The following is a 23,961-nucleotide window of genomic DNA, read 5'->3' as shown; positions in this document are numbered from 1 at the left end:
AAAGTCAATTTTGACTAATTTTCAAATTTAAATTAAATTATATTAATTCAATATTTGAAACAAAAAAATTTAGGCATTCAAAAACTCTAAAAAGAGAAACTATAACAATTAAAAGTAGACATAAATCGTATTTATTTTTCCTTTTTTTCACCATCAAAATATTTATAAAAATAGCCACCAAACATTTTTATGTTAAAATAATAATTTCTAAATAATCTTACAATTTTTTAGAGGTCACGTGAGGAGGGTGCATTTACAATATATATTTCAATATGCATCCGAGGCAAAAACTTATTTGAAATTTATGAGTTTTAAATTTAAAATAATGATATACGTGATGTTAATAATTGAATTCTAAATTTTTGATAAGTACATTTAATCCCTTTTAAGAGAATCTTTTAAGTTTCATGTCAGATAACTAAGTGAAGTCATAATAATATTAATACCTACGAATTTGATAGAATTTTCAGTAATTTTGATTTAGTCTTATCTTTATACTAAAAATTTCGTTTAATATGAATAAATAATTTTATCTAGAAACCAATATTTGAAAAAAATTAAAATTCACAATATATAAACTAAAAATCTTTGACTCCTGTAGCTAGAAGTACTATAACAAAAATAATTATTAGCGATAATTAATTCAGAATTAATTATCGCTAAATATGTATTTTTAGCGGCAATTGATACTCTTTGTATATGTCTCTAAAACTTTTAGCTGACATTGATTCTAATGGCACTTAACTAGTGTCGGTAAAAACTTTAACACTCTTTATTAATGTCAATATTTAATACCATTAAAAATTATTTTTACTGTAGTGAAGCAGAGAGAATTAGAGGGATGAAATATATTTCTTTTAGTAAAACGGTACTCTCTCTGTCTCTAATTGCTTATTCATTTTGATAAATTAAGAAAGAATAATTTTCAACATATAATATCCTACATTAATTACTTAGAAAAATATAAAATTTCTTAAAACTTTTAAATTTTAATTCATCCACTTCATTGGTATATATATATATATATATATAGTTTTCGTCGAGATGAAAGAGCCATATATAGTTTTCGTCGAGATGAAAGAGCCTAGTACAACTGCTGGCCTACGAATTAAAATTATTATAAATTAAATACAAACTTTATTAAGTACTATAGTTGAGTTAAAAAGTCATTTTAATTAAACCTGTTAGCCAACCACCTTTCATTATTACTACTACTGCCCAAGCTTCCAAGGAAAAAAATATTATTATTTATTTTACAAAAGAAACGTGATAAAAGAATTTTTTTATCAAATTAAGTCATTATATAATGTAATTTAACAAAATAATACGTTTTAAAATTTTTTTACAAAACTAATATAAACGTATTTCACAGTAACGTTTTATGGTATATTTCATTTTTTAAAAATTTGACGGTGTTAGGTCGATATACGTTACTATAAGTAATGTTTTACTACTAAAACGTTACTCTGAATAACGTTTTAGGAGTAAAACGTTACTGTGAATAACGTTTTAGGAGTAAAACGTCGCCTTCATCTTTTTAAAAATGAAATATACCCTAAAATGTTACTGGGAAATACGTTTATACTAGTTTTGTAAAATATTTAAAAAACACATTATTTTGATAAATTGCTTTATATAATGACTTATTTTGGTCAAAACCTCTCATAAAAGAGTTTGAACTCCCAATGTTATTAATTTATGATTTGAATTATTTTACTAATTGCAATGATATTTATTCTACGTTTAAGTTAACACACTACTGCACTAGTACATAAATCGTTCACTTAAATGGGTAATTTGGTTATTGAATAGTAATATGAAAGTTGTTACATGTATCGAGGTGGATTATATAGGATGATTGATTTATTTATTTTTAATTGAAAATTTCGATTTTAATTCTGTATAAATGAAAAAAAATAATCTTTTGGGAGTGTTACTCTTGGAAATGAGCACAGCAATATATATACAAAGGGGTATTATGCGTTTAATAATACAATTAAGAGAATAAAAAATGGCATATTTCTAATAACTTAAGTTTTAATTTGTCGTACAATTAATATTTTATCTGAGCATATAAGATAAAATTCAATACTAGTAATATTTTTATTTAGTTAATTATATTTACGTGAGAGATTAGCTCATTGATAATGTAATTAACTAAATAAAAACATACCTTGTTACGATTACTATTTATAAACGAAATATTCACACATTTTAACACTACTAGTGATAATATTTTTATTTTAAAAAAATTAAGATGCATTTTTAAAAAAAATATATTCAGAAGACATTGAATAACACTGACACTAGGTTAGGTTATACAATTCAATAGGTTCAGTGCATATAATGGATCATAAAAATAGTTAGGTTGAAAAATATTTAGATAGAATATTGATTTAATAGTAATTACTTTTTTTTTCTTCTGTTTTTCTAAAATATTTAGACGAGTTTGGTTGGAGATATTCTGGATGATTCTAATAAAAAATAATAGACTCGTGATTAGGAAATTAGATTAATAGCGAATTGAAATATTTTAGTAGTTAAAAGAAAAAAAATACCATCTAGATATTCGTTAATAATAATAGACTCGTGATTATGAAATTAGATCAGTGACCTAGTCAACAATTCAAGCAACATAAATATATTACTGTAATTAAGAAAAAGAAAATCAACTAGAGCTCGTTAATAATAGGGAAAATTACATAATTAGACATATTTTGCTATTTTATATAAATTAGTATAATATTATTTATACTTTTAAAATAATTGCGTAAGCTTATAACTAATTAATATTTTTTTACGTAGATACATGTACAGATTCAATAACATAAGGAGGGAGGTGAACGATATGGGAAGGAAGACGATTGAAATTTGTTTCTCATGTATACACGTGAATCATATTAGATACACTCTAGATACATGTATCTGATATCCTAGTTACATAGGAGAGTGACGAGAGAGATGGGAGATAGACGAGTGAGATTTGCTGTGTATCTTAGATACATACGAATCCACCAGAATACAAAGTATCTAGAATAAATTAGCCTTAACTTTGACACATATATTTCACGATACATGCATCTGAACGTATATAAATACATCAAAATCTGATAAATAACATAATATTACAAACTATAGAATGTAACTAAATAATTAGCTCCTAACCTAATTACTAATTAAATTAGGTAGTTTTCCCTTAATGATAATAGACTCGTGACTAGGAAATAAGATGGTGATGTAGTCATTAATTTTAGTAAACTAAAATATCTTTCTAATTATTATTATGGCAAGCCCTAAAGTAGAAAAAAGAGTTACTACTATATATTACATAATTGCCATTACAAAAGTTCTAATATATGGCTCCACATAATTAATCTATTGTGTGGCTCTTTGCCCATTGCCTCACCTTTGTAGGAGCAACATCTATAGCAACCGTAGTAATCACGGCGGCAGCAACCGTACCGGTGGTATCCTCCACGTCGTCCACCACCACATGGTATCCGCCACCACCATGACCACCGGTTATCCACCACAACCACGACTACGACAGCGGCCAGGCTATCAGCCATATTGGGCTTCATTTACTAATGCATTCTTGTTATCTGTTTTCTTTGCTACATCAATTAATTTTGTAATTTTTTATTTTGTTATTCTTAGTTATTTTAATTTATTCTTGTACTAACTCTAAACTAGAAACAATTAATTAGGAGTAATATCTTCCAATTATATACATTGAGGTAGAGAATTTTTTACACTATCAATTATTCAAATGATGAATATTGGGATGTATATATATATATATATATATATATATATATATATATATATATATATATATATATATATATATATATATATAAATTGAAAATAAGATATTTTCTATATTACAATAGACAAAAATGACTTGATAAGGAGATTCCTAATGGTTGTATACCATGTATATAACTTTAACTTTTTATAATATTAGTGTATATATGTTAAATCATTTACTTATATCTTGGGATATTTTATAATATTAGTGCATATATCTATAATCCCGTGGTTGGAGAAAATCTTATTGGGATTGATCACCATTCTCAAAAATAAACTTTGTAATATATGATTCAAAAAATCTAGTCAAATTCTTGATACAAATATTATTATTATTATTATTAATATTGATAATAATAATGAACGATTAATCAAAATAAATTATAATAATATGGATCATAAATTTGAATAATTATATAAAATGAGAATTCCACCCATAAGTAAAACACCAAAGTAAAATATTGTCATACCATAGCATAATTAACAAACATTACATGATGGCTTTTATTTCATGATAATAATTTTTTCTTACAATAAGCTCCAAAAAGCAGCAAGAATATTACTACTAATACATCTTGCCACTAATTAGTACAAGGTGATAACTATATATTACTATATTCATTCACCTTTGTATCTAGGAACAACACTTCCGGCCACCACCACCACGTCCACCGCGGCCACCGCCACCGCCACGTCCACCACCGCCGGAGTATCTACCACCACCACGGCCGCCACCACCACCACCAGGGTATCTACCACCACCGCCACGATATCCACCACCACCTGGGTATCCGCCACCAGGGTATCCACCACCACCACCACTACGTCCACCACCAGGGTATCCACCACCACCACCACCACGACCGCCGCCAGGGTATCCACCACCACCAGGGTATCCACCGCCACCACCGGGGTACCCGCCATATTCGGCTTCATGTACTTCATTTTTGTTACTGGATTTCTTGGCTGCATCAATTACGCAAACAAGAATTTATTTGTCTTACTTTTCTTTTTAGTCCTAAAAAAATACACTTTTCTTCTTTGACAACTCCTTAATTTAGCTTTTTCACGTGGCATGTTTAATATCTAAAGATTCAAAAATTCTAATCATAAGATTCAAGAATTCAATCTCTTTACTTTTTTTAAATTTGTGCAAGTCGAAACCAAACAGATAAATTAAACGAAGGGAACATTTTTGTTTAATACCAACTCTGCATTATAAAATTCTGTAATCCATAACTTATATGGAGATCTCTCGTCAAAGTCCAGAAGGTTAAAATATACCATATTAACATATATGCAAAATTTCATTAGGTTCAGAATGGGCTTAGCTACTTTACGTTTATTTGAATCGAGAATTGATCGAATTAAATAATTTTTTTTATCTTTACTGAATATGTTATTATTGTTGTCGTAATATATATGCAAAATGTAAAACTAATTATATAAAATTGAATAATTAGTTAGAATAATTGGTCAAGCGACTAGCATCTAAAGCACAAGTAATGAATGTTAATCTGAACTCTCAGTATTTTCGAGATAAATTATAAAAATATATGTAAAATTTCTTTATAAAATGAGCATATACTTACAATCCTCTTCAGAAGTAGTAGTGGAAGTCTCAGCCAACTCCCTAGCTAAAACATCAGAACTTATCATTACAAATATGGCCAAAAAAAGGCCAAGAATCAGAAATGCTTTAGAACCCATTTTTTTTTTGTTTCCCTTATGATACTTGAATTAATTAAAGGATGAAGAAATTGAGAGATTATTGGGTTCTATTTATAGAAAGATTTGAAAGGATAAAATGATTGAACAGAGTATTATTTGGATGTAACGGTCAAAAATAAATTCAGAATTTAAAGTTTATAAATTTTTAACGATCTCATTTTTATTTTTTTTTCAAAAAGGACTTTAATATAAGTACTCAAGAGGAATTAAAGTATTAAACCCTCGCTGAAAACTTAAGTAAGTTTCATTTCTACCGTCAAACTAAGAACTTATTTTGTTATTAGATTTTCAACAAATATTTTTTCATATATTTAGTCGATTTATATATATATATATATATATATATATATATATATATATATATATATATAAGATTTATGTAAAAATTATTATATTTTTAAAAATTTACGTTTGATATTCTAGATTCGTCCCGAACAGGAATTAATGTGTGGACCAATATTCAGTCGGCAGCTGAAGAAATATAGTGAAAGATTTCACATTCGAGTTCATACACGTACATGACAAGTACTATACATAATTTGTTGCATTATATTTAAGTTATACTTACATGTAACAAACTGATATATATTTTTTTATCTAAATAAAAGTCTAATTTGATATCTTTAAATTTGAATCGATAGATAAAGACTTGTCTTGCTACAAATCTATCGGCCATATTACTGTAATTTTTGTATAAATTGTGTTTTAATTTTAGTATATGTTATTATCCGAAATTTTTGATAGATAAACAAGAAATTAAATTTGACGTTCAATTTTCTAATATCAATCTCAATCATTTTCAACGATTAAATTTAATTAGACCTTCAAAAATACAAAACGTTATTTTTCAACCGTACGTATTATCCATTTTGGAAATATTATAAGATCACCAAAATCTTTTTGTTAGCAAAGTAGTCGACGGCTCTTTGTGGGGAAATGGTATATTAAATGTTGATGTGTTATTGGATTTATATCATGTAATAACAATTAAAATAAGGAAAATTTGTATATAATATTAAATTATTAATCTAAAATAAATAGAGTAGCTAGAGTTTGATTTAATTGCACTCCATAGTAAACGTTTGCAAAAAATTGTCAGGTGCCTCTCTCCCAAATATCTCGCTCGCTACTCTCTTCCAATCTCTCGCTCGCTTCCTCACTTTTTATACAAACACAAGAGTATAAAAATTGTTTCTAATTGTATAAATTCATACATTTTTATTCTCTTCTCTTCCCTCTTCCAGATCTCGCTTGCCACTCTCCCGAATCTCGCTCGCCACCCTCGCCTTTCTCACTTATACAAACAGAAGCGAAATGTATAAATTGTGTTTCTGTTTGTATAAAGTGTGAGAAAATTGTATATACACATGCAAGTACATATATTTTCGTCCTACACACTTATATTATACAATAAAAATACTCCCCTTCCTAGTTTCTTTTGCCTTTCTCTCTTTCTCGTTTTATACAATTCGATTCAATTGTATATTCCTTGTCAAGTCTCTTTTGTCTTTCTCTCTTTCTCATTTTATACAAATTCAAATTGTATATAATCATTCTATACACTTATAATAATACAATTCGTTTTATACACTTCGTTTTATACAGTTTTTTGCCCAAGTGTCTTTCTCTTTCTTGTTTTATACAATTTGCTTCAACTGTATATGTATAACGAATTATACAGTTTCTATATTTGCTATGGAGCGTAATTATGCAAACTTTGCTATAGCATACAAATATGATTTTTTTGTTTACTATATGTGAAAGTTACCTTAAAATAATATATTGCATTGAAATAGACATGGTCATTTTGGACTCGTTTTGTGTTTCTTGATAAAAAAAAATTAATTAGGGGTCTCATGCATATTCTCTAGTAAAATGATATATATTCTCGTCTCTACATCTCTATTCTCTTCTCGAAACTTAGTTTCTGATGAACTCTCAACACCCCCATCTTTCATCCACCCCTCTTCCAATTTCGAAGTGTTTGCGTAATTATATATTATAGATTTTTTTGAAATAATAATTCTTCATCGTACCAAACATATTGTTATTTTAATATATGAAAAGATAACAGGCTCTAATAGCCACATACACATAGTTTTGTTGATGCCGACAAATAAATGCTAGTGGAAAATGTCGAATAGTCACTTATCAATTGTGTTGACAAAACGTCTTGTTTGTTAGTTCTACTTATCACAAATATGTATTAATTAATTATTCTAACCAACCAACCACTAAACTCAAAAATTATTATTGAGTCGGATTCATTCATAAGAATACTGTTAATTAGCTCGTTAGCATATATTAACTAGCATCCTTTTATTTGTGTTTATGAAATATAAAAATTAAATACATTCACAATAGGAGTGTATGGAGAAATCGAAGGATTAATTTTACCGTTTTAATTTTCAAAAAAGCATTCAGTTTATATAACATATTAACATCGCAATTGACTTTTCTCTATTAGTAAATTTTCAATTATACCATAATTTTCACTTGCCCTTCTTCAATTTGAACGATATACTATTTGATTAAACACTTTGAGAAGAAACAGCAAATTAGGGAAAATATTGTCTCACACCATAGCATAATTAACAAACATTACATACATGATGACATTTTATTTTATAATTCTTACAAAATGTTCTAGTAATTAAATTAAAGTAGCAAGAGTTTTAATCACTAATATTACACCTTTGCCATTATAAAATTTATATATATTGCTTCCCATTATTAACAGCAACTATAGCACTCATAGTTATTGCCGTTGCAACAACCATTGCGGCAGTACCCTACACCACCACCACGTCCACCGCCAGGGTATCCACCGCCGCCACGTCCACCGCCAGGGTATCCACCACCACCTCGTCCGCCGCCAGGATATCCACCACGTCCGCGACCACCGCGGCCACCACCGGGATATCTGCCTCTACCACGACCGCCGCCAGGGTAGCCACCACCACCACCGCGGCCACCGCCAGGGTATCCACCTCCGGGGTAGCCTCCGCCCCCACCAGGGTAGCCACCACCACCGGGGTATCCACCACCACCGCCAGGATATCCGCCACCACCGCCGGGGTATCCGCCACCAGGGTAGCCACCAAATTGGTCTTCATGTACTACATTCTTGTTATTGGATTTCTTTGCTGTATCAATTGTGTAAACAAGAACGTTACGACATTAACCTATTTTTAAAATTTGTATTCTCAAATATATGATGACATTTTTATGATTATAAATAGGTACTCCAAAACATATACGTACCTTAAACAGTATTATAATAAATTTCTTTTATTTTTTTAAAAATAAATACTTCTAATAAATTATTTTTCACGAAAAACATTTTTCTTCGTACCAAACTCAACTATAAAAGGAACAAATAATGAGAGGATTCTTACGCTTATCTTCTGAAGTCTCACTCAACTCTTTAGCTACAACCTCAGAGCTTATCATTACATAAATAGCCAAAAAAAGGCCAAGGAACATAAATGTCTTAGAACCCATTTTTTCCCACTAAACTTTACTATGATACTTGAAATTATAGGATGGAGAAACTCATGTATAATTGGTCTCAATATATAGTATGATTTGAATGTATTACAAATGGTAGGGGAAGGACATTATGTGGAGGTGTGAGAGGTGCATTTATGGGATGTGCTTTTGGCAGGTGAAGAGGGTAAAGAATTCCTAATTATTGGGCTAATATTATGGAATTTAAGTTATATATATTATTAATTTAAAAATAATTTATTTAGTTACATTATTTTTATTGTTGTCGTGCTTGTTCACTTTGAAATAACTTCAAATAAAATATGTTTTAAGTTAAGATATTTTAATGTAAAATGCAATAAAATAGTTGAACATCAATCATATATATATATGAATTTTAGATAAGATTATACTGAAAAAGCCAAAGTTTAATTATATATGGTTAGAGTTCAAATAAAATGATTGAACTTTGGTCCAGATAACTAACTGAACTTCAGTCACATGCGTATAAATCTCAAACCCTATAAAACATAAAATATTTTGTTTTAATTTTAGTTTCATCAAACCTAACTTCAAATCCGATTGAAATTATTCAAAAATGGATAGATTTAAAAGTTTTTATGAAGTATGACTGGAAATGATAATCTCAAAATCGAATATTTATGTACTTCGACCCGCTATCGGGGCTCGCCAAATTGCAAATTAGCTAACTTTTATTCTAAGATTAATTTTGTTAACCACTTATCTCTAAAATTTCTCTAAATATTTTGTACACTTCATTATAAGATCTTCAAAATCCTTTTTCGCAACAAATTAGTAGACGACGGCTCTTGTGGGGAAATTGTACATTAAATGTTGATGTATGGTCGGATTATTATGCAATAATTAAAATAAATTATTTGCTCAACTTGTAGGACAAACTTTATCCAGAAAAATCTCGATTTAAAGAATTTAAATTATATATATTGATAATGTAAGTAATTTTTACTACTATCAAGGTAACATATTATGTTCAGTTGTTTTTTATTATTTCTAAATTGCCTGCAAAAATCATTCATGTAATTTATATCAGATATGTGAATTTAAATTATATTATATGAATTTTCTCGTAAAAATAAAATAATTTTTTTTTATAAATGACATAAAATCTTGATTGTCTCCTCATCCACCGTTGCATCCCCTTGCCAACTCAAATCGACCATCATATATCAATATTGTTTGAAATACTTAATATTTTCAATTAAAAAAATTATAATATATACTTTTTACCTACTAAACACACTTTTAATGTAAAGTTGAATAAAATAAAAAGAGGACAAAGTGAAATAGATAATTAATAGAGTTTAGAAGAGTATATAACAGCTACTAATTAAATGTTATATTATATAGTTGCTATTTATTGTTGAATTAAAGGTGAATGACTTATTAGTTGACTTATTAAATAATCCCAAGTGGCAAAATGTCAATCACTCACTTATCAATTATGTTGACTAGGTCTTCTTAGACTCCCACCCCAACTACCCAAACCCCCCAACCACCCTCCATTACTGCTCAAGCTACCAAATTAATCACTTGAAAATTTAAAAATTATATCATAATTCTTTTTACTAAAAAAATTTTAACGAGATATATTATTTATATATATATATATATATTTTTAAAAAATATCATAAATTATAGCTAATACAAACGTAAATATTAGCTTCTATATCTTCACAACTTTCTATTAATCATAATTTCAAATCTATGTCATGGTCATGATAATCTCTTATAGTACGTAGGTGCATGCGATTTCTAGCCCAAAAATTAAAGCATAGATAATAACTAACAATAATACAGAATAACATGTCACTTATCAGTTGACTTATCAATATTATTCAGTCTTTGCTTTCACACTATACATTGAATTTTTTATTTTTTAAAAAATAAATTTCTTATAAATAAGGAAAATAATTTCTGAGTGTAAAACTAAAAGTAGATAAAATATGTTACGTAACTAATAGTTCACATTATTAATTATATCATTTTCATCTTCTAACAAAGTAAACTTTATTTTCATCCCTACCTTCCTTGACATACCTCTCTTTGTTATATTATTTATTTTAATTATATACAAATAATTTAAAGATTATACTTACGTATAAACTAATCACTTCTTTTATCACATAAATATTACCTAGTGGCCTACGTACATCGACTGACAAAACAAATTAAACACAGAGATTTTAAAGTAGATAATAATCAAAACATATTAGAATAACTTTAAAAAATAATATGCATGTGATTGATATAATTATATATTTCAATAATAAATCTTCATGTTAACTTGTAGGACAACCTTATCCTAAAATATCTAGAAATAGTGGTGTTTATATACTCTTAGATTTGGTCAATACTCAAAGATTTAAATGACGTATTTAATGACTCTTTTATTGTGCAACGTATCAAGTTTTAATAAGAGGGGCCAACTCTCTTCATTTGCTTTATAACTCACGAAAAGTCTTCTTAAAGAAAAAAATACATAAAATGTCATTTAATAGACTTAATCGTTGTCTATAAACACTTAAATTTATACATATATAATTCATGAACAAGCAAGCACACATATTTTATGTGATAATTAGCATCGTGCATGTTGTCCTATATGTATTATGTCATATAAAATTTGTACATCTACTTGTTCAATTTTATACAAATTTAAATTTTTATTTGTGCACATCTAAAATTGAAAAATTATCAGATGTCAGTTCATGAAGTAAAATTTAAAAACACATTCATGCATTATGTCAAAAAGTAATTATATACACAAAATATAGATAGAAATAATAAATAACCAAAAAAATATATAATCCCCACCAATCTAATATTAATATAAGATTAGAAATATATATTTTGCCCAACATGACGAGACTTATTAAAATCTTTTTCCTTGATTCATGATCATGTAACTAATTTGAAAAGCTACTCACCTGTTTATCTTTTTTATGTTTTGATTATTTTTTAAAATTTCAATTTCAGCCTTGACTAAAATATTCAATGAATAATCAAAAAATAAGAGATGATTTGACTTTTCAGCTTGATCATATTATCAGTCTCCAATCGCATATGTTTTAATTTTTATTTCTTCTGTGTTTATATTTTAAAAAATTATTATAAAAATCTTTTTTTTATTTGTTAACTTTATTAAATAACAAGAAAATTAGATATTTTTAATTTTTTCCCACGATGTTGAATATCTTTAGGGATGCCTTAAATAAATTGGATTTGTCCAAGATAAATTAAAGTGCTATGTAACAAAAGTAATTTTATTCTTGAAGCAAGAATTTGAACCTGAAACATATAATTAACGTAAAAATAAGAAAGAAAATTAAAACGTTATGGAAACATTTTTAAACACAATATGATATATATTGTACAACAAAACATTACATCATGACCAACCATTCATAGTACGTAAATGAATGGCTTTATTCATACTTGTTACAAGCAAAGGGTCTTAATTAAGTAGCAAGATTATTATTATCTTGTCACTTAATTTCAAAAGTTTACAATAATAATAAATACACATAATTAAGCACTAATTAATTATTTAGTTTTGAGTCTGGGCAGCAACATATTCTTCATAAGAGCAGCAGTATTTTTTGCATCCATATTTGTATTTTTTGCAGCAACTGTAACATTTCTTACGTTTGCCATAGCCCTTGCCATAATAATGATCGACGTTTACTGCATTCTCGTTATCCAATTTCACCGCTGCATCGATGAATTATGAAAATTAATCATGAATAGTCTCTGAATTGAACTTCAATTTATATGTTGTACTTTTTTTAAAATTATATTTCAAAATGAGTACTCCTCTTCCTATATATATTTAATTGTGATTTTTTCTAATTCCAATATAACATATGATAACAAAACTCATAGGACATTTATAATATAATTTACATGCCTTTAGTTTAGTTTAGCAAAGATTGGGAAGTTTATGGTATAATCTTACACTTTATGCGTTGTAATTGAGACATATATAAAATAAAACAAAAGGAATATATATTAAATGTCATGATCAAACTATAGCAAGATTGAAATTTTTGGATTTGGTTTCCAATAATTTTTATAAAGTAGACAAATTTTATTCCCCCCCCCCCCCCAAAATGTACCCTACCAATTATATTTTCTTACAAAATATTTTTCATGAAAAATATTTTTTTTATCGAACACGAACAAATGAAAAGAAATGCTTACCATTGGTAGTCTCAGCTGCCAACTCCCTAGCTGCAACCTCAGAGCTTATCATTAAGAAAATAGCCAAAAAAAGACCAAGAAACAAAATTGCCTTGGAACCCATTCTTAATTATTATTTTTTTGTTCAAAACTTCGTACTAATGAAATATGAAAATTGAGGGATGAAGAAACTAATGCATTTTTGGGCTCTATTTATAATAAGATTTTGAATGCATAAATTGAAGGTGTGAGGGGACATGCAATTATTGTATGGACCAAAGAAATGAACAACTTGCTTTACAAGTGGTAGATAAATAGAGTGTTTGATTTAATGTATACTGTCGTGTTCGTGTTGTGGTGGAGTCGTAAATATTTTTTATATTTCATAAAGATGAAAAAAACATAATTATATAAATTTTATCTGTTTGTATTTTAAAAATCTTAAATATTCAAAGTAATTAAATTAAGAGTTAAAACATATTAAAACACCATTAAGACTTTTAGTAAAAGTAGAAAGACAAAAGTACATACGTTAATACTATAACAAAAATGTTGATAGAATTTTTTTTCGTCTTGTCAATATAATTTTGAATATTAATCAAAACTAAGTAACATATTCCATTTTCAAAAAGGAAAACATGAGAACTAATTGAAAAAATAAAATTTGGAAACTAACTACACCCATAATTGAGTAATTATTCGATATAATTAATATAAACAAAACAATAATAATTAAAAAATAATTTATAATTACAAAAATTTCTCCAGTTATTTTAAATTATAAATTTATTTTATTTCTCTTAAAATCCATACATCAAACAGACAAATCTAAAGCACGTGCATGGAGTTGATGACCCATCATTTAACGTATGTAGAAAATGTCAAACGGTCACTTATCAGTTATTCAGCCGCCACGCCACGTAATTAGTTACATCTCCGTTTTAATTTATTTAACTTATATTTTACTTCGTCTTAAATTTCTACGTGACATAATTATAAAGTTTAGTAACGTTTTGTTACATTTTACTAATCTTTTAAAGATTACAAGATTCAATTTTTTTTTTACTTATGAAACATTAAAATCAGATAAAAAATTAAAATGGAAAGAATAATCTTTATCTACGACTTTGATATACACTAAATAAATCAGATAATGTTTAATTTTTAAAAACAAAATAAATATATATTTTTGTGATGGGAGTGAATCTTAAACAAAAGAAGAAATGCTTTAGTTAAATATGATTTTAAATTTTAAAAAGTAAAATCTCTGAGAGTATTATATAACTATATTTTTAAAATTATATTATCATAATATAAATTTGTTTACTTTTTATATCACTACATCCATTTTTATTTGTATTATAGTGTTTTTTGAAATTTAATTTGATTAATTTCTAAAGTCAAATTAGATTATATTAATTTGACATTTTAAATAAAAAATTGAAATAAAAAATTACTAAAAATATTATAAATTGTATTTTTTTTCATATCATATTTTAAAGGGATTGAAAAAATTAAACATAATTTCAATTTTAATTTTAAAAAATAAAAATAAACAATATTTAATTTTTCATATCAACGTCCACTTATATTAAAACTAACATCATATAATATTTTAATCAACAAGACACTTAAATACATACGATATTTAGGATAGACGATAGAACATGTAGAAATGTGACAATAATCACATAATACTTTCAACATATCAATTGTTAAGTTATAGAAATCTTAGTAGCTCAATAATCTCCTCGCCCATTTCTTCCTATCCATCCTCTATTTCATTTTTATAAAAAATTGTAGGACTACCTTATCCTAAAATATCTAGAAATAGTGGTGCATATATGCGCAATCTTCGATTTGGTCAAAACTAAAGACTTAAATGACGTATTCAATGACTCTTTTAGTGGACTATCAAATTAATTTAGAGGGACCAATATGAGTTGTGGTGTACTGCTTGATTCATATCTGAGGTTTTCGTTGAATTTTAGAAATGGAGAAAATTTCGTTAGAAGCGTCACTCTTGAATGAGCTCTGCAGAGCACGATTCGAATTTAAGCTTCAATATGAAATTCGAAAACTGAGTGGAAAACCAAAAACAAGTTAAAGAAGAGGGTCCACCAATAAGCAAATGTAATATAACGGATGAGATTAATTCTCACTTAATTAAAGGACTTGAATTTGTATTTTGAGCATGAAAAGATTCTTAATAGAAAACACTCTTTCAAATAAAGTTTCGCGCGATACCATATTCAAAATAAACAAACTTTAATATAAACATCGAATATCGAATTGAAAAAAATTAAATAAAGGGGGCCCAACTCTCTTCATTTGCTTTATATATAACTTATATTCAGGGGGTAATAAGACCTTAGTATAATATAAGTGTATCTCTAGAATTTCAGATATAGGTTAAGGGGTACTTGTGCATTTTCCTTATATAAAATATAATTTCTGACTTACACATAACTTAATTTTTAGATATACCATATAATTTTTTAATAAAATATTTAGTAGACCATCTTTTTAACTATGTATCAACACAAATGTGAAATATTCATACTACCAATGCAAGAGTCACAAATGTTCATCGACATTTTTCAATTAAAATTCTGACTCCATCACACCCTGCATGGTCAAATTGTTGTTCTTTGAAGCTGTGTCGATTTTTTCCTCTCTACTTTTTTTTTTCTTGATGAAGTGGCAATAGATAAGTGACTATTGGACTTTCTTAAACTCACATTACAAGTCTCTGTCACTTATGCTATAATTTTTTATTTTTTTTAATTACCCATTTAGGAAAAAAAAAAGAAAAAGAAAGGAAAGATAGTACTAAGCCTTTGTTGTTTGTCTTGTTTTTTTATTTTGAGTAAAATAATATCGAAAGACTTGTCAGTTGTCCCCTATTATTTGACTTAATTAGAAATTGCAACTGCATGCATTGAAAAAAAAAAATATGCATTCACATATTCAAATCTAAATAGAGATTTAAATTTTTTTAAAAATACGTATTTTTTTTTAAAAAAATAATTTGTTTAAGTTTTAGCTGAACAGTAGCTAGTTAGAAGTGGTATATGTTTGATGAAATAGTCAAGATACACGTAAATTAATCCACATACGTTATGAAAAGTTTAAATTTATTTTAACCGTAGATATAATGAATGAACGTTATGCATGAATTTAATCACATGTTTCATATTATGTACTATGTTTATTTTATTCTAATCGATAAATATTCATCAATAATATTCACTAATTATATTTTTTACGAACCAACTTCATAAACACAATAAGTGTTATGTTACTATTGAAATTAGTATTGATCTTGTTGTTTAATAAATAATGCATTCAAATCACCCTTTTATTCATGTTGTAAGTTTTTTTTATATATATTATATACTCTGAAATCATTATTTTTTTCTTATACAAATCAAATGACCCTTTATTGATTCAACAATTTCCTTTAGATTTATGTGAAGAATTTTCTTCAAACATAATCTTGATTAGGATGACTTTTAACTTATTTTTTCTTAAAAATCGACTGTTAATTCAATAATTTCTTCACCTACCAAAAGAAAAATTACTTGTCCACGTCTTCAATTACTAATATTTTAAAATACGTGTCACCTTATATTTACAAATATGCCCTTTCCTTCAATCTCTAATACATTCATTTCTTATTATAAATAGAGCTCAATTATGCATCAATTTCATCATCCTTTACTTAATATAATTAAGCTTTAGTGAAAGAAAAAAAATGATGGGTCCCAAGGAATTTATATTTCTTGGCCTTTTTGTGGCTATTTTTGCAATGATAAGCTCAGATGTTGTAGCTAGGGAGTTGGCTGAGACTTGTAAGATTACTTTTTCCTAATTTTATCATTTATCTCTTTGAAACATTGAATTTCTTGTCTAATTATTTTACATATATGTAGCGTTATGCTGATTTTAGAATTTCACAATTGGTGTAGCATTGGAATCAGATAACAAGAATTACGAACATACTGACGGACGTAGCAGATATAACGGATATAAACCCCCACATGACGAATACAACAATGGATATAAACCTCCAGGTAGTGGATATAAACCTCCAGGTGGCGGATATAAACCCCCACACGGTGAATATAAATCTCCAGGTGGTGGATATAAACCCCCACATGGTGAATATAAGCCTCCAGGTGATGGACATAAACCCCCACACGATGAATATAAGCCACCAGGTGGTGAACATAAACCTCCACACGATAAATATAAGCCTTCAGGTGGTGAATATAAGCCTCCAGGTGGCGGATACAACCCTCCACATGGCGAATATAAATCGCCTAGTGGCGGATATTATCATCCAAGTGGCAGAACTCACCCCCCAGGTAGTGGTGGTGGTGGACATCCCCCACATGGCGGATATAACCCTCCAGGTGGAGACCATGATTAAGTGACTAGCCAATTTCCTCACAACACATCATCACTATCATAAAACTATGGTATACGTACGTAGTGGCAAGATTAGTACCAGTAATAGTCTTGCTGCTTTTAGACCAGATTGTTGTATCAATAGTATGAATAAAAACACATGATATATATTGTTGGTCATATAATATTTTGTAGTACAATATATTACATGATGTAATGTACGTTTCTTCTTATTTTACACTTCATTATTGAAAATTACTTCCCCATCCCTAATGTTATTTGCTAGATAAATTCAAACCAACAAATTTGTTAAAAATATATATATATAAAAAAATTCATCATATTGATATAAAATAAAACGGTCTCCAATCCCCACCCCCTCCAAATTCAAAACACAATCTACTCTAAAATGAAAAGAATTAGAAATTATAAGACCCCATGATTTTCTAGATTGTGTTGGAAAACATAAATGATCAATTAATATCATTTGTCTCGATGCTTTTTTATTGTTATAACGAAATATTGTTATATAAAATATATAATCTAAATAACATAAAAGAAAATTTTCAAAAATTACCTAGTTATTTATATTAAAATTTAATTAATATATAAATAATTAATAATCTTATAGACACGTAAAAAATCCTAACTTTGCTTCTATTTTAAACTAATTGGCAAGATGTATTATTATAACAAGTAGTATGAACAAAATTAAAGCCCGTTACTAGTTCATCACTATCCCACGAAAATATCCAATAATCATTATAGGCAAACTTTGAACTTAAAATTTATGAGTTTCTAGATAACGTCAAGTTCATGCAAATCAGTAATAAAATTGCTAGATCCTCATGTACCCATGTGAATAAATTTAAAACTAGAGAAAGGTTTCTAAATTTTATTTATTTTAAGAAAATATAAGATTTAAATCAAGAAATTCGAAATCTCTCTTTTTTGAGCAATCAAGATTAAGGTATTTCAAGTTAATTATCTTTTTAGTGATAATTTCATAAACAACCTCTCATGTTTGACTTCATTAACACAAGTTTTCCTTATGATTTGTTATATTTATTATTAATACCAATTAATCATATGAAATGACTTGATGTTACACGGTTAAATTAAAAGCACTTTTTTTTAATCATTTATCAATATCGACTCTGAGGTACAAAATTGAGTACCACATAAATATTATACGGATTAATAATATGAAAATGATAGTATTTGATAGCTTTTACAACTCGTGAGGTTTTATTTTTGTGAAAAGCAAAATACAATTTAAGAAATTCAATTGCACGTTGATACAAAAGAACTTCTAACTTAAAATCAATGTGATTTGAGCTTATGATTCTATATAGCATATCCAAACAAATCTTTAATGTCGTTTGATAATTACTGTACATAGATCTATATTTTTAGTGACTTTGTCATTTTGATGTGTTTTATGTACTAATTTAATTAAATGATTCACCATTATTGCGGATTGATTCAAATTAACTCAAAAATTAGATTTAAACATTATGAGTACGGTTAAGGTTTTTAGAGGTTTTAACCAAACTAAGCCATTATATATAGCAATTCACCAAAATAATATATTTTTCCAAAATTTTACAAAACTAGTATAAACGTATTCCACAGTAACGTTTTAGGATATATTTTATTTTTTAAAAGTTGATGGCGTCAGATTGATATACGTTATTCACAGTAACGTTTTACTCCTAAAACATTACTCACAGTAACGTTTTAGGAGTAAAACGTTACTGAAAATAACGTTTTAAAAGTAAAATGTTACTTACAATAACATATATCAACCTAATGCTATTAGTTTTTTTAAAATAAAATATACCCTAAAACATTACCGTGAAATACGTTTATACTAATTTTGTAAAATTTTAGAAAAACGTATTACATTGGTAAATTATTTTATATAATGACTTAGTTTGGTTAAAAATTCACGTTTTTAGTGTTGAACTATTTGTAATTTTGAAGTTATGAATTCAGAGATATCATTTGTTGCTATATGAATAAATTGTTAAATAGAAATTTATGTCTCACATTAAAAGATTAAGTTCAGATAAATCCGATGTCCCAATTCTATTTTTACTTAGATAAATCTGATGTACCAACTCTACTTTTACCTCTAACAAGAATGTTCCACTTTAGGGTTAAAGTGTTCTCTATCAAAATTTAATCTCAAATTTTGAATTTAAAAACGTAAAATTAAAAGTAGAAGATACTTATCAAGCACCTAACACAAAAATTGCACCTAACACAAAAATTGATAGCAATACTTCAAATATATGAAGTAGAAAACTAAAGCAATAAATATTTTCTGAGTAATTAAAACCTATTTGGGAAAACTTTTAAATTCTACGTATTTTATTTTGTCAAACGTGTTTTTGAAAAGTTCTTTGAATGGTTATAACTTATAACAATTTGTGTTTAAGTAAAACTTAAGAATCTTTTTTTTATTAGTAATGGAGAATTAGTCTCTGTTATTCAAATTCCCCCCCCAAAAAAAAAGTCTAAGAAAAACAAATTACGTAAAAAAAATGTAGAAATTTGCATTATGATAAATATAATAATATTTTTAAGTTATTTATTACTCTTAGGGATTTTATTTAAGTATTAAAAATATATTTAACAAAAACATTTCTCTCTTTTGTTTGAGATTCACTCCCATCATAACATAAAATATGTGTTTATTAAAATATTCATTTTTTAAAACTATAATTAAATAATATATTGTTTTCTTTTATTAACTATAAACATTGTGGTCCTATACTAAATTCCTTTCTTAAACGAATATTTAAATAATCAAATAAATTAAAACGGAGGAAATATAATTAATTACATGGCGTGTCAATTGAGCAAGATAAGTGATAGGTGACCATTTATCAATTTTAATACATTGAATTCTTAGTATAAATATAACTCAACGTTGCTTCAATTTCTTCATCCTTTAATTAAAATAACTAAGCTTTAAAGAAGAAAAAAAATGATGGGTTCCAAGGAATTTCTATTTCTTGGCATTCTTTTGGCTATTTTTGCAATGATAAGCTGTGAGACCTGTAAGTTTATTACTATTATTTTTCTTTAATTAGTTATCTCTTTGAAATATATATTGTATTTCTTATATAATCATTTGATATATATTCGATGTTATGCTAATTATAAATTTCATATTTGATATTTGTAGCAATGAAATTGGATGACAAGAATGATGAATACCATGATGGATATAATGGCATTGGCGGATATTCTGGTGATGGACGTGGCAAATATAATACTGGATATAACTCTCCACGTGATAAATATAAGTCCCCTAGTGAAGAATATAAGTCTCCAGGTGACAAATATAGATCCCCATATGACAAATACAAACCTCCTAGTGATGAGTACAAATATTCACGTGACAAATATAACTTCCCACATGATAAATATAAGGCTCCTAGAGATGAATATAAACATGCAGGTGACAACTATAATCCCTCACGTGATAAATATAAGCCCCCAAGTGAGGAATACAAGTCTCCAGGTGACAAATACAAATCTCCAGGTGACAAATATAGATCCCCATATGATAAGTACAAACCCCCTAGTGATGAGTACAAATATCCACGTGACAAGTATAACTCTCCACATGACAAATATAAGCCTCCTAGATATGAATATAAACATGCAGGTGACAACTATAATCCCTCACATGATAAATATAAGCCTCCTAGAGATGAATATAAACATGAAGGTGACAACTATAATCCCTCACGTGACAAATATAAGCCTTATAGAGATGAATATAAACATGAAGGTGACAACTATAATCCCTCACATGATAAATATAAGCCCCCAAGTGACGATTACAAGTTTCCAGGTGACAAATACAAATCCCCTGATAATGAATACAAATCTCCAAGTGAAAAATATAAGCCCCCTAATGACAAATACAAGCCTTGAAGTGGTGCATACAACCCTCCCATTGGTGGCCATGAGTAAGTGACTAGCCAATTGTCTCAGAACAAATCATCAAATAATATTATAAATCGTTGTATGTAGTGGCAAGATGTATGATATAGTAATGGTCTTGCTACTCTAAAATCGTATGAATAAAACATCATTCAGTTCATATGTATGGTTGATCATGTAATATTTTGTTGTAAAATGTAACACAATATACTGTGATAATATATTTTCAATTTTCCATAATGTATAATTCTTCTTGTTCTTGATTATATTGAATATGTGTTGACGACAAACATATGTTTCTTCTTATTTCACAATTTATTGTTAAACTACTCCCCCATTGACTAATTTTATATTGTTTTTCACTTCTCGAACTCTTTTAATTTTATTAAGTTAATATGATAAAAATTGATTTCATAGATTAATTAATTTGATTTTCGAAAAAATGGAAATCAAGACATACCTTTGGTGCAAATTACAAGCTACTTTAAAACGAGAGGGAAAGAAATTACAAGTGCATCTTCACGATTTTCTAAATTGTGCTGAAATTTTTGGTAAATGTAACTAAACTGATAAATGTCATTTGTCCAAATACTTTTTACAACTATAATGAAATATCGTTACAGAAAACATGTAATAACATAATAAATCATTTTCAGAAGAATTATTGATTATGTATGGGAGGACGCATAAGTATTTCTCTAAATTATAATCGAAATCTCAGAGACATATTTTAACTAAATTAAGGTTCCATTATTTCTGAACTAGTGTTTTTTTTTTTTAATTTTGTATACTTTTTGTCTCACATGACCCACTCCGTAACTTCACGCAATTGAGGCGCGTGAGAGATATTTGACTGTCACATAAGCCAAAAAGGTGCACAAAATTACAAAAATTAAGTTCGGAAGTAATAGGACCTTAGTTTAGTTAAAGCGTGTCTCTGAATTTTCGATCATAGTCTAAAAGGATACTTGTACATTTTCGTGTTATTTATCTAAAATATATATAGATGATAACTATTATTGCGAGAATTAATTTTTATATACCAACAATAAATTTTGAATGCGACACTAACACCAAACAAAATAATTCCACATGTATAACATAACATGACCCGATAATTTTGTATTTTTTACTGTAACCATTGATATTCTTAATAACAATTTTGCATCCGCTACATCATACGAGACAAACAAGAGAAGAAGTGAGGTGAACGAAATTCCAAATACATGGTGATTTTTCTGCAAACGAGAGAAGAAGTGAAGTAAGCGATCTCAAATACATGGTAATTTTTCTAAAGCAGTCCACTTGTAGATCAGGTTATTTATTTCCTTTGGAGTTATTTGAGAGATGTTGCCCTGATCTTCACTATTTGTTTTTCATTAGTACTTTTTTTTGAATGAAGTTTAATTAAGTATCTAATGGAAAAATTGAAACAAATTTAAGGAAATTCGATGTATTGTCCCAATATATATAATTATATATATATATATATACTTTGAATTCAAAAATCTGTTACTAATCTCATACCAACAGTAACAAGACTTTTTTCATAATTAAGCAACCCACTTGTATATCAGGTTATTCATTTCCTTTGGATTATTCGATAAATTTAAATTTTATTTAATCCTAAAATATGTATCGTATATTAAAATAGAAATAGAAAAAAGTAAAAATCTAAATTTAATTATCTAAAATATATAAACTCCATTATTACGTAAAGCGAAATATAGTCAACAAATACAACTAAAAATTCAACTTCACTTAAACTATTTGGATCATTGGAATAATAATACGTAGACGGAAAAGGACGTAAAGAAATTAAATTCTATGATAATTATATTATTATTTAAAGAAACATTACATGATCATGAACATCCATCCATAGTAAGTGAATGGAGATTTATGATACATTTATTTATTCATACTTTCAACAACAAAACTACGTTACCTATTAATTAAACACACAATACAAATATATATAGATATGAATAATACTTGGCTACTCAATATTTATCGTGAACATAATAACTGATACATTAGAGGGATATACATAAATATTCCTCAGTATGTAATTATTTAATTAGTTGCGAGGCAATTCTCCATACCAACCACCTCTAGGGTATCCTCTTCCACCATAACCAATTCGAGGATAAAACCCACCATATCCTCCTCTTGGATAACCACCATAATATCCACGACCACCACCATAACCACCATATCTTCCCCATGGAAACCCGACTCCTCCAAATCTTGATCTTGAAAGTCCTCCTATTCCCGGAAGTCCTCCTATTCCATCTCCTAAATATCCTTGAAATCCTATTCCTAGAAGTTTGG

General features: G+C 27.5%; 5 protein-coding genes across 6 annotated transcripts; 2 read left to right on the top strand and 3 right to left on the bottom strand.

The window, feature by feature from the left end:
* Positions 1–4,247: 4,247 nt before the first annotated feature.
* LOC544061 (glycine-rich protein) lies at positions 4,248–5,563 on the bottom strand. 2 transcript variants are annotated; one of them, NM_001305983.1, is given in 3 exon segments: positions 4,248–4,544; positions 4,683–4,776; positions 5,403–5,563. In NM_001305983.1, coding segments are annotated over 3 exon segments (312 nt in total). In that variant the 5' UTR covers positions 5,521–5,563; the 3' UTR covers positions 4,248–4,444.
* A 2,536-nt stretch (positions 5,564–8,099) lies between these two features.
* On the bottom strand, positions 8,100–9,429 carry LOC101244811 (glycine-rich cell wall structural protein). The gene is made up of 2 exons (XM_026033081.2): positions 8,940–9,429; positions 8,100–8,687 (listed from the first exon to the last, which is right to left on the bottom strand). The coding sequence occupies exons 1-2, from the start codon at positions 9,043–9,045 to the stop codon at positions 8,275–8,277; spliced, it is 519 nt and encodes a 172-aa protein (XP_025888866.2). The 5' UTR covers positions 9,046–9,429; the 3' UTR covers positions 8,100–8,274.
* A 2,987-nt stretch (positions 9,430–12,416) lies between these two features.
* TLRP (tyrosine- and lysine-rich protein) lies at positions 12,417–13,483 on the bottom strand. Its single transcript, NM_001247259.2, has 2 exons — positions 13,273–13,483; positions 12,417–12,783 (listed from the first exon to the last, which is right to left on the bottom strand). The coding sequence occupies exons 1-2, from the start codon at positions 13,373–13,375 to the stop codon at positions 12,620–12,622; spliced, it is 267 nt and encodes an 88-aa protein (NP_001234188.1). The 5' UTR covers positions 13,376–13,483; the 3' UTR covers positions 12,417–12,619.
* A 3,480-nt stretch (positions 13,484–16,963) lies between these two features.
* Positions 16,964–17,919, top strand: LOC101245699 (glycine-rich protein DC9.1). The gene is made up of 2 exons (XM_004247984.4): positions 16,964–17,105; positions 17,223–17,919. Exons 1-2 carry the CDS (start codon positions 17,009–17,011, stop codon positions 17,684–17,686), a joined length of 561 nt encoding a protein of 186 aa, XP_004248032.1. The 5' UTR covers positions 16,964–17,008; the 3' UTR covers positions 17,687–17,919.
* A 2,657-nt stretch (positions 17,920–20,576) lies between these two features.
* Positions 20,577–21,867, top strand: LOC138338159 (uncharacterized). Its single transcript, XM_069288872.1, has 2 exons — positions 20,577–20,732; positions 20,861–21,867. The coding sequence occupies exons 1-2, from the start codon at positions 20,660–20,662 to the stop codon at positions 21,616–21,618; spliced, it is 831 nt and encodes a 276-aa protein (XP_069144973.1). The 5' UTR covers positions 20,577–20,659; the 3' UTR covers positions 21,619–21,867.
* The last annotated feature ends 2,094 nt before the right edge of the window (positions 21,868–23,961 follow it).

This window comes from Solanum lycopersicum, chromosome 9 (assembly GCF_036512215.1).
Source record: "Solanum lycopersicum chromosome 9, SLM_r2.1".
Classification (NCBI taxonomy): Eukaryota; Viridiplantae; Streptophyta; class Magnoliopsida; order Solanales; family Solanaceae; genus Solanum; species Solanum lycopersicum.
This window is presented reverse-complemented; position numbering and strand designations above follow the sequence as displayed.

What these genes read in the sequence shown, in the direction of transcription:
- LOC101244811 (XM_026033081.2), bottom strand. Translation starts at nt 9,045, where the DNA reads ATGGGTTCTAAGACATTTATGTTCCTTGGCCTTTTTTTGGCTATTTAT. An exon ending in TGAGACTTCAGAAGATAAGC is followed by an intron (nt 8,688 to 8,939) that starts GTAAGAATCCTC and finishes CAATTGATACAG; the next exon opens with CAAAGAAATCCAATAACAAG.
- LOC101245699 (XM_004247984.4), top strand. Translation starts at nt 17,009, where the DNA reads ATGATGGGTCCCAAGGAATTTATATTTCTTGGCCTTTTTGTGGCTATT. An exon ending in TAGGGAGTTGGCTGAGACTT is followed by an intron (nt 17,106 to 17,222) that starts GTAAGATTACTT and finishes CAATTGGTGTAG; the next exon opens with CATTGGAATCAGATAACAAG.
- LOC138338159 (XM_069288872.1), top strand. Translation starts at nt 20,660, where the DNA reads ATGATGGGTTCCAAGGAATTTCTATTTCTTGGCATTCTTTTGGCTATT. An exon ending in AATGATAAGCTGTGAGACCT is followed by an intron (nt 20,733 to 20,860) that starts GTAAGTTTATTA and finishes TGATATTTGTAG; the next exon opens with CAATGAAATTGGATGACAAG.
- TLRP (NM_001247259.2), bottom strand. Translation starts at nt 13,375, where the DNA reads ATGGGTTCCAAGGCAATTTTGTTTCTTGGTCTTTTTTTGGCTATTTTC. An exon ending in GGCAGCTGAGACTACCAATG is followed by an intron (nt 12,784 to 13,272) that starts GTAAGCATTTCT and finishes TCATCGATGCAG; the next exon opens with CGGTGAAATTGGATAACGAG.